The sequence below is a fragment of the Cordyceps militaris genome (assembly GCF_000225605.1).
Source record: "Cordyceps militaris CM01 unplaced genomic scaffold CCM_S00004, whole genome shotgun sequence".
Lineage (NCBI taxonomy): Eukaryota > Fungi > Ascomycota > Sordariomycetes > Hypocreales > Cordycipitaceae > Cordyceps > Cordyceps militaris.
In genome coordinates, this window is record NW_006271972.1 from 647,393 (window position 1) to 657,406 (window position 10,014).

The 10,014-nt window shown below is 52.6% G+C and overlaps 4 protein-coding genes across 4 annotated transcripts; 1 reads left to right on the plus strand and 3 right to left on the minus strand.

Annotated features, from left to right (window-relative positions):
* Positions 1-120: 120 nt before the first annotated feature.
* Positions 121-1,131, minus strand: CCM_05219 (nicotinate-nucleotide pyrophosphorylase; the record flags this gene model as incomplete). Its single annotated transcript, XM_006670364.1, has 2 exons — positions 121-197; positions 273-1,131. The coding sequence occupies 2 exons, from the start codon at positions 1,129-1,131 to the stop codon at positions 121-123; spliced, it is 936 nt and encodes a 311-aa protein (XP_006670427.1).
* Positions 1,132-1,816: 685 nt separating this feature from the next.
* On the minus strand, positions 1,817-3,044 carry CCM_05220 (uncharacterized protein; the record flags this gene model as incomplete). Its single annotated transcript, XM_006670365.1, has 3 exons — positions 1,817-2,624; positions 2,700-2,854; positions 2,916-3,044. The coding sequence occupies 3 exons, from the start codon at positions 3,042-3,044 to the stop codon at positions 1,817-1,819; spliced, it is 1,092 nt and encodes a 363-aa protein (XP_006670428.1).
* A 1,807-nt stretch (positions 3,045-4,851) lies between these two features.
* On the plus strand, positions 4,852-6,052 carry CCM_05221 (uncharacterized protein; the record flags this gene model as incomplete). Its single annotated transcript, XM_006670366.1, has 7 exons — positions 4,852-4,965; positions 5,030-5,221; positions 5,378-5,467; positions 5,529-5,693; positions 5,756-5,770; positions 5,841-5,903; positions 5,999-6,052. 7 exons carry the CDS (start codon positions 4,852-4,854, stop codon positions 6,050-6,052), a joined length of 693 nt encoding a protein of 230 aa, XP_006670429.1.
* Positions 6,053-6,384: 332 nt separating this feature from the next.
* On the minus strand, positions 6,385-8,869 carry CCM_05222 (epoxide hydrolase; the record flags this gene model as incomplete). Its single annotated transcript, XM_006670367.1, has 3 exons — positions 6,385-6,840; positions 7,827-7,992; positions 8,046-8,869. The coding sequence occupies 3 exons, from the start codon at positions 8,867-8,869 to the stop codon at positions 6,385-6,387; spliced, it is 1,446 nt and encodes a 481-aa protein (XP_006670430.1).
* Positions 8,870-10,014: the final 1,145 nt, after the last annotated feature.

Genomic DNA, 10,014 nt, shown 5'->3' on the forward strand with positions numbered 1-10,014 from the left:
ACTGCGCGTCACATAAACTGCACCCAGTAAATTGAAACTCTATTGATTATTGTATAGTACAATTGAGTCTTTTCTATGTAGCGTGTCTAAGTCTATTGTACATGTTCCAGCAACAGTCAGCTAGTGCTCAATCTTGAGCGAAAAGTCAACATGCGGGACACCCTGGTGAATAGAACTGGTGGAGATGATGTCGACATCTGCAGCAATAGTTAGCGGGTCGCTTATTCCAATGTTGGAAAGTAAAGGAAAAAGGAAAGCATAATAACACATACCATTGCACACATAAGGGGCCACGTTGTCCCTCGTCAAGCCGCCCGACACCTCGAGCAAAAAGTGCTTCTTGCCCGCCCACCGCGCCTTGAGGCTGCGCGCGGCGACCTTGACGCCATCGCCGGTAAAGTTGTCTAGCATGACGACATCGGCGCCGGCGGCGATGGCCTCGTCGGCCTCGGCCTCGGTCTGGACCTCGACCTCGATCTTGACGGCGAAGCCGGCGACGGAGCGGGCGGCGACGACGGCCTCGGTGATGCTGCCGCGGCTCCAGACGTGGTTGTCCTTGAGCATGACCATGGAGCTGAGGTCCATGCGGTGGGCGTCGGCGCCGCCGGCGAGCATGCCGTACTTTTCGACGAGCCGAAACCCGGGCGTCGTCTTGCGCGTGCCGGCCAATACGCCTCCGTAGCCGGCGGCGCGCACGAGGCCGACGAGCTCCCGGCTGCGCGTGGCGATGCCCGAGCACCGCGCGAGCGCGTTGAGGGCGACGCGCTCGCCGAGCAGGATGCCGCGGACGGGGCCGGTCACGGTGGCGATTTTCTGCTTGGGTGCGGCGGCGGCGGCGGCGGCGGCGGTGCTGCTGCTGGTGTTGAGGACAATCTCGGAGCCTTCGGCGGCGTGCCAGGTCACGGCGCAGCCGCACTGCGCAAAGACCTCGTCGAAAAAGGGACGCCCCGCGACGACGCCGGCCGACTTGCCCCAGAGCGTGGCGGTGCGCGGCTGCTCGCCGACGACGAAGCCGCCGTAGTCGCACGACGGCGTGTCCTCGGCGAGCCACGCCGTCACCTGCGTCTTCCAGCTCGGCGGCAGCAGGTGGCCGAGCGTGCCTTGCGAGAGGGGCAGCTGGTTGGCGGACATGGCGGCGGGGTTTCTAGGGTCTGGGGAAAGAGAAGAGGGGAAGAAGAGTGTTTTGGGGCAAGTGTTGAAAAGAGGCATTTTCAACCTTGAACACAGGCTTGGAGGCTTTGGGTTGTGACGATTTCAGACGCTATCGCGGGATTGGCGGGGCACTAACTAGCGGGGCTCGGTAGTTTGCGGTTGCGCGAGCTGAGCTGAAATATGTGGTGGTCAGTTGACATTTTTGTCATTGGTTCATGGGTTTATTTGGCTGTTTATTTGAGGCAGTTGTCGAAGTGTGCCAAGGTGTGTGGAAGGATCCACATGCAAAGAGTCTTAGAAGACACGAGCAACCTGTGAACGCGGCTGTAACGCAACCAACATTCTCAGGCTGTTGATCATTCGAATAGTACTGACCTGAAGTGTCAAAATGTGTCCGAGGTTTCTTCCAGGACCTTGTTACGCCGGAGCTACAGCCGAGTCCCTGCAGCCGGATATCCATCCCACCAGCTACAATCATCGACCTACCACAGCATAGAATTATCTCTACTATTATAATCAAGATACGGGTAACATTTTTTTACGATTTTTATAGCTTAGGCAAGTAAACAAGACAGGTAAACCGTACCCACGTGGTTCCAATTCCTAACCAAGGCCTTGTCTACTATCTACCTAGTTCATAGCATGACAACTACCAACGCACCTCTCACAGGGCAACGACAACCACCTCAAGAAGCTCGCCAATTATAGCCGATTCACCAGCCGAAGCAATTGCGGTATCCGCGACGAGGTCGGCCGCAGCTACCTCGGCAGCAATTGCGTCGGCCTCTACAATCGCAGCCTCTGCCCCGGCGGCCTCAGCCGCGGCACCCTCGGCGGCACCCTCGGCAGCACCTTCGAGAGCCGCAAAGAACCTGTACTCGCCAACCTCGCCTGCCTTGAGCGCCGTCTGGAGGTCGGCGTCGCCAATCAAATCTGCGACAGCACCTCCGGCACCTCCTCCAGCAGCGGCAGCCCCTCCAGCAGCGGCGCCTCCTTCGGCAGCAACGGCGCCTCCTTCGGCAGCAACGGCGCTCCCTTCGGCAGCAACGGCCTCGCCGGCAGCGGCTTCTTCTCCGGCAGCGGCGCCTTCTTCGGCAGCGGCGCCTTCAGCGGCAGCGGCTTCTTCTTCAGCAGCAGCAGCCTTGGTCGGCGTCTGCGGCTCTCCCTTGGCATTCTTCCATTCTCGGCCCTTGTAGTTGACGCGCGCCTTGGGCAGCTCCTCCAGATTCTCCTTGCACAGAACCGAAATGCCCAGGCCACCGCCTGCATTGTTGAGTAGCCCTTTGGGGATCAACATCTGCTCCAGGTTCTCGAAATTACCAACCAGTGCCATGCGCATCGTCTTGAGCGGGTTCAGGCCTTGAGATGTGATGAAGCTGTCAATCTCCGCGGGCTTGAACCAACTCGCCTTTGGCACCCACACCTTGGCCGTACTGGCGAGAGCCTCCGCATCGGCAAGGATGGCGCAATACCTACCAGCTGTTAGTCCTGCAATAGCCCCTGGAGTCTTTTTTCTCTATGTCTTTTGTTTCGGTATCACTACGTACCAAGGCTCAGCAGTTGTAAGAGGCCATTCGCCAGGCTCGGGAGACGTGTAAACGCCGTCGCCGATTTGTTGGCCCTGGGCAGGTCTTGTAAATGTGAGCGTCTTTTTGGCCATGTAATCTTGTGCTTGTGCCTGAGGAGCAGCGTTAGTACCATGCTAAGAGAAGATGCAATGCAGCTAATGTCCAGAGGCAACCGGATCACATTGTTTGACGCACCTTTCCAACAGTTCTGTACCCGATGATGACATTCTGGCCTCGTTTCTCTACAGACTTAGTCTTGTAGGGCGAGGCCGCGATGCTGGAAACGAGGACAGAGGCGACGAGCGCCAGCTTTGGAAAAATCATCTTGATAAACTTGGCAAATGACTGTTTAAAGAGGGAACGAGAAAAAGACTGCTTCTCGCCGGGATGACTGTACTGTAGTCTATTGACCCGGTAGAAATCGAGCACACATCTGTCTACTTATATGAACACTACATCTGGAGTTGCAATTGACAATATCCAAGACATTTTGCATTACAATACGTTGGCAGCATTGCAAATGTTGGCTGATGCCTGCGTTGCGACCCATGACAATGTACACCGCCCCCTGCACGCCGGCAATAGTCTGAAACCAGACGAAGCATTTGCAGGAACAAGCTTATGGCATGTTTATAATACGGGGTCTTTGTTTGCCGGTTCTTTTTAAAGTTGGTGGATCTTATTGCTCCCTAAGCAAAGGGCACATAAGTTCATCTCGTATGTCTAGGAATACCTGGCTTTGGAGAAATGATACTATACTTGATACTTCCAGCACTTATCGTTCGGAAGAAAAAACTAGCCTTGACTCCTAATTTACTCCTAATATTCTTATACCACCGAGTAATACCATATATTCTTTTCTACACACGTCCACCTTCCAATTCACCGCCTGTTGTTAGCCGAGTGAACACCGAGTAATACTGCTCGCACGGCATAATTTTCTATGCAATTCCTCCCATAAAGTTTGGCGCTTTTCATTAGCCGAGTTAACCAAACTGACTAAAAAATCTGACATTTTTATGCCACCGAGGAATACTGTTTGCGCATGCTGTTCCATGCGCTTCTGCCTTTGAGTTCGGCACTTCGTTCGCCGAGTACACTGGCCTTCTGCTCCGGATGTGTTTATGCCACCGAGTAATGCTACTGATGATCCGTAATATTTTCTATGCACTACATACGGGGTAGAGGGAAACATCGGATCTTTCGACATGCAGGGCGTGGGGCAGGATTATTGGAAGCGCTGGGGTTGCGTAAGCTGTTGGTTACATTGTACAAGTCCACCTGCCACTTAAATTTTGCGTGGTTTTGACACTTCTTAAACAGGTAGTTCAGCTTTATTGTAGTTGTGTTTTAAAGGTTATAACTTCTCGTGCGCAGCTGTCCGCAGCGGTCACAAAAGAGGGTATAAATTGCAAACGTTTGTACGCTATTCATTAGCCGAGGAGCATTGTTCCCTTCTTGACAATTGCAGCGCTATCTCGCTCAAAAATTCTGCAACAAGTCATGGCGCTTGGTAAACGAGCTATAAAGTCCAGGATATAGTGGAGGAGGAATTTGCTCACCGTGGCTTGAAGGGTTGGCGGCATCTTGAGATGGTGGCGTTGGAAGTGCTGCACTAGCTGAGGTACATAAACTTTAGTGGGAAACACATTGGAAATTAAGTACTGATGCTGGCACGTGTCCATCTCGCATGACTTTATGCGATGAACATAGCCTACAATTTTTAGACAAGGCTGTGCCTTGCGACTTGTCATTTCTCTTATGCTTATACACCTACGATAAAACTGTCAAGTTCGCATTATGCTTGTCAACTAAGGCTTAGACTCTAAGACTCTTGGAAATCACTACATGACAGAACCCTAAGCAGCCAAACCCTTGCTCCTAATAAATAATGCTGTAATGACTCGTTCTTATGCGACTATCTTACTTTCTCTAAGCGCAACTTGTATTCCTGGATTTAGATCCGAGTTTCTTTTAAAGACGTACTCGGCGTTGTTGATTTAAGAGTGCAGCCCGTCTCAACTATACGTCCTTCTCCCCTCAGCCATCACACTCAATTTGTTTCTAAGCCTCTACTGGTGCAAGATTGTTGAGAGAACCTAGCAAACAGACACATCTCTGCAGAGAAACTATGCATTTCCCATCATCTCTATTCTCCGGCTTGCTGCTCCTCGGCGCCGGCCTTGCCAACGCAGCAAATACCGCCGACAATGAAGTTCTGTGTAATGGCAGCCCCCCAACAACGGTGCGTTGACTCTACAACAAAAAATATCATAGCACATGGTCGAGAGTTTCTAAATCTTTGATAGGGTCACAAGGACTATCAACTGTACCTCGAGAATTGCCAAAACGTCCAAAACGAAGACGTCGCAGCACCAGCCACACCGGCCAAGCCCGCGGGTAAGAAGATTAATTGCGCCGAGCTGCTCAAGAATGGCAATCGCATCGACTGCAGTGGCTTGAATAACAAGGGCTGCAAGCTCCGCACTTGGGAATGGGCTGTACGTATTCATGAAACCCCGTCCAAGAAAGGAACAACGTCAACGTTGGCCATTACAACAACAGAAACTAACAAGAGGCGATTTTTCTAGGGATGCAAACAGGTTGGATGATTTTCCCACGTCAATAGAGCCTTGCAAAACCAGCACGCTAACAAGGCTCGTTTTACCCAGGCACCCCAGTGTAAAGGCAAAACTGGCCAAGAGGCCAAGAAGTGCGCTGATGACAGAGATATTCTTCCCTTTGGAGTAAGTTCGCTCTCCCCAGGAGCGCTAAAATTGGCAGCTGCTGATCCGAGATGAATAATAGGCCGGTGTTTTCTATACGGGCTACATGAGGGCCGCTGTGCCGCAGTACACGCTTCAAAAGACCGATGAGCCCTCGTTCAAGGACCTACCCTGCGACAAACTAGACCCTATTAACTGCACTGGTTGGAACAAGTACTTTTGCAATTTCCGCGCATGGCAAGCTGCTGTACGTTTTCGACTCTTCTTGGTTTCATTCTGCGGTTTTACTAATCTCCTTTGCCTCTCTAGGGTTGTAAGCAAGCTGTACGTATTCGGGACCCCTACAATCGTAACATCGCAAAGGCAATGACTAATTTTTTTCTACGTGTTATAGAGCAAGTGCAAGGGTAACGCGGATAAGAAGACTTGCTGTGCCAATCGGCCAAGTGAGCCTGACGTAAGTGTGCCCCGATGCAAAGAGTTCCCTTTACTCTTCGCTTCGTTTCTTTCCCTTGAACGTCGGGACGGCGCCGCGCTAACATGGAATGACAGGGCTTCTTCAACCAAACCTACCTGCTGGAGTTTAACAAGAAGTGCATGGTGTAGAGTCGTTAATGGTACTTCCGGGTTGCACAAGGCGCGCGGGAGGAGCTATGGTGATGGAGCGATGGCAATGACAGTCAGAGCGCGTTGGAGAAGCCAGAGAAAAGGGGGGAATATGTCAAGTAAACCAGGAAGATCAACATATTTCTTCATTTTGATGGATACTTATGGAATACTATGGCAGCTTGCCAATATTCTTGAATCCGCCAACTTTTCGCCGTGACGGTACAAGGACACGAGCAAGACCTAGTGCAACTTGGATAAAGTGACTGTTCAAAGAGAAAAAGAAAGTCTTATAATGAAAGATCTCGTTAAAAGCTATCCATGGACATTCATCAGACGTGATTCCGCCCACAAAACTGCTTCCACTCCCAAAACCTGATCGCATCCGGGCCCTCCTGCGGCTTCTGCCACTCACATCGCGGTGGGTATGGCGACGTATCAAACGTCAGACGAAGCTGGAACCTCGGCGTGTGCTCCGTCAGGTACTCGGGAAACTGAGCGTCGCAGGGGCTCAAAAAGGTTCCCTTCTCAAGAGTCATCGTGTACGTCTTTGGCTCAAAGGCGGCTTGTACTAGCAGCGACTCGTTGATGTTATACTTGCTCATGTCTGCGTTTCCAATTTTCGGGATCCGGCGCTGTGTAAGTGTCATATCGACTTTTGCCTGAAGGTTGACTGGCGAGCTGTCATGCTTGGCAGCGTCAACCATTCGGCTGAATACTTGTTGGCCATGTGGCTGCCAGTCAAATTCGGCGGCAATCCAGACATTGAGCTCCGTGCGACATATCAACTGTGAAAATTGTTAACACGGACTATATGATGGATCTGTGTCTATGCCAGGTTTACCTTGCCTGTCCCGTTCTCATGAAACGTGATTTGGTTCGCGTCCTCAGAATCCCAGTGCCAAGTCTCGCTGCAAAGGAGGGACAAGAGTGATTCCTGCATGTTTTTTTTTTCCTGGTTGCGTCCAAATGTCAATGTTTTTCTGAGAAAGTAGTTTTGACAGCTATGGTGGGAGGAGGCCCCCCAACTAAATAGACAGACGCGTTTGGAAGACGACGAGTCAAGCAAACACAAGGTGAAACGTGGCCAGCTGGCGCGTTCAATGTTTCATTGTGGGGGCTTTAAGGTATACGTATAGGCCTTTTGGTGACCCGTAGAACCCTTACACCCGTCGGCTGTGAGGAGTAATGCCGTGGTTGTGAAAGCCGCGCAACGATGTGGCTTCGCTCCAAGTATACGGCAATTTTTTGTACGTCGACGCCATACTCGGCAGGACGCACCTGTACCCTTAGTCGCTTGGAAATAACAAGCAACAGAGAAGATGAAATTGTTCGATACTTTTCAATGTAAGTAAAAAAAGATTGGGGTTCGTTGGAATATTTGCTTGCCACCTGCTCTGCGTTTCAATCATAAACTCAAGGCTCCCTTACACGGCTCCAAGCCACCTTGGCGAAACTTTCCACATCCTCAAGCAATGCCAAAGGCTGTTCCATTGCCTGTATATTGTTAGCTATCATTCGATTGTGGGAGTGTGATTTTTGACTTGCCGCAAAGTGCCCGCCTGCCTCGTGATGATTGAAGAAAACGAGGTTGCATGTTTTGGCGGCCCAGCTGCGCGGAACAGGAACAATCTCGTGAGCAAAGAGCGAGTACCCCGTGGGTTTGTGGACAAATGGTAGCTTGATCATCGACATAGAGGTCACCTATGAGCTTGTCAGCGCCGAAATTCATCGAGTTACAGAAGCGAGAGACCACTGCGCGGGGACGACTCACAACGGAGAGGCGAGCCATCTTTGGTTCTTCCCCGTCGCCGGCCATGGCTCGGTTGTGCCAAAAGGATCGGGAGATGGTGTCTGTCATCCAGTACAGGGTGGCCGTCTCGAGAATCTTTTCCAGAGGAGGATCTTGGTCGGTCCACGCCAGCATCTTTTCACCAATCCTATGTCAAAAGTCAGCACCAATATATCCTGGTGGATTGTTCAAAAGGCCTACCAGCTAAGTAGTGCGAGAGGGCTGGCACTTAGAGCAAGGCCGATTGTGGCCGGCCGTGTGCCCTGCTCCAGAGCAAACGCCATTCCCGTATCGACGGCCTCTTTCGCCTTCTCGAGCGCGGCTTTTTCCAAGTCATCCCCTGGTTCTTGTCCACCGGGGATAGTCATCATATTGACGTGCATGCCTTTGCAGGAGTCGGACGTCAGGGCCAAGATGCGACTAAGGAAGCTTCCCAAGTCACCGCCTTGCACCAAATAGCCGTCTTTGAAGCCCAGGCCAATCATGAGGCTGTCAACAACGCCCGCGGCTTGGACGAGTCCAAACTCCTTGTCCATGGGTGGCCCAGACGAGTAGGCATAGCCCGGCAGCGACGGCACAATGACATGGTACGGCAAGTCTCTCGCCGTGTACTTTTCCCTGAGCAGATCCAATATGTCCATGAAGGAGATGCACGAGCTTGGCCACCCGTGCAGAAAGGCAATCGGAATCGCATCAGCGCGCTCCGAGAACAAGCCCATAAAGTGCACGTCGAGGGTGTTGCCGTCCGTGTCCTCGACCGTGGCTTGAAAGTTGGGAAACGAGTTTATGCGCGCCTCGCATCGGCGCCAGTCGAAATTTCGCAGCCATGCCTCTTTCGCGTCTTGCAACCAGTCTCTGGTGATGCCATATGCGCGCCCGTTGTGCGTGTTTTCGAAGACGGCGGGACCGATGGGCGACAGGGCGAGGAGCTGCTGAAAGTGCTGTACCTTTTCCTCGGGCGCGCGTGCGGTAAATGGACGGACGGCCAACGTAGCCGCGGCCGGGAGCTTGGAGTAGTCAGACATGATGGAAGATGGATGGGAGGGGTCAAGTAAGATGGGATGGTTGGTTGATAGAGGGAGTGTTGGAGAATTCGTTTGCAGCACCGGCCTTGGGCACTAAGCTACCTAAATAGTCACTCTACGACCAGGACTGCGGCGTAGAGTACCATAGTGGGCAACTGTAGAATTTCTCGAAAGAGCTCGAAATGGTCCGAATTCTCTAGAATCATCGAGAACCAGCTTTCCATTTCTCGAATCCGTCTTTGGTTGGTCCTCTTGTCGGTGGATTTCCGCTTTTGGAAGGACTGCAGCAGGCAGCCATGTAAGCCATCGCGGCTGAGATGAAACCCGCGTATTCAACGGTCAACGTGAAACAATCAACATATTAGGGATATTGCATTTTCCTAGATATATTGTGAAATACAGCCTGCTGAAGCTCGATTTTTTTTTCCTCAACCAAACGATGCGGTTAGTAGAACACCCTGGCACTCGAATGCCTCCCCTTTGTTCGTGCTTTTGGAAACAGGCCATCTTTAGAGTGTGTACTGCGGTAAATGACAAACGCTTTAAATTGGCAAATGCTCCTTTCAGTATCACTTTCCGTGGGTTCAGAGTTGCGCGACCTCTGACTTGCCAGGGCGAGTCCAACAACTTCCGCGCATCTAAGCGTTCTTCTCCTGTCGCGTTATATCCGCCCAGAGCGGGGTGACTCCTAACATGGTATAACAGAGTGCTCCTTCCAAATAATCTGCTCAAATCCATCTCATCTGGCACTTAAAACGGCCCCGAGCGTATATCTCATCTCCCCGCGCCGCCCCCAGCATGGACTATTACGATCTCGGCTCGCATTCCCGCCCCGTCACCACCGCCCGCCCCGAGGCGCAGACGTGGTTTGACCGCGGGCTGGTGTGGTCCTACGGCTTCAACCACGAAGAAGCCGCCAAGTGCTTTGACAAGGCGATCCGGGCCGATCCCGGCTGTGCCATGGCCTACTGGGGCCTGGCGTACGCGCTCGGCCCCAACTACAACAAGCCGTGGGCGCTGTTCGAAGCCGGCGAGCGCGCGTCGGCCGCGCAGCGCACGCACGACGCCGTCGCCCGGGCCACGGCGCTGACGGAGACGACGCCCGTCTCGGCGGTCGAGGAGGCCCTCGTGCGCGCGCTGCGCCA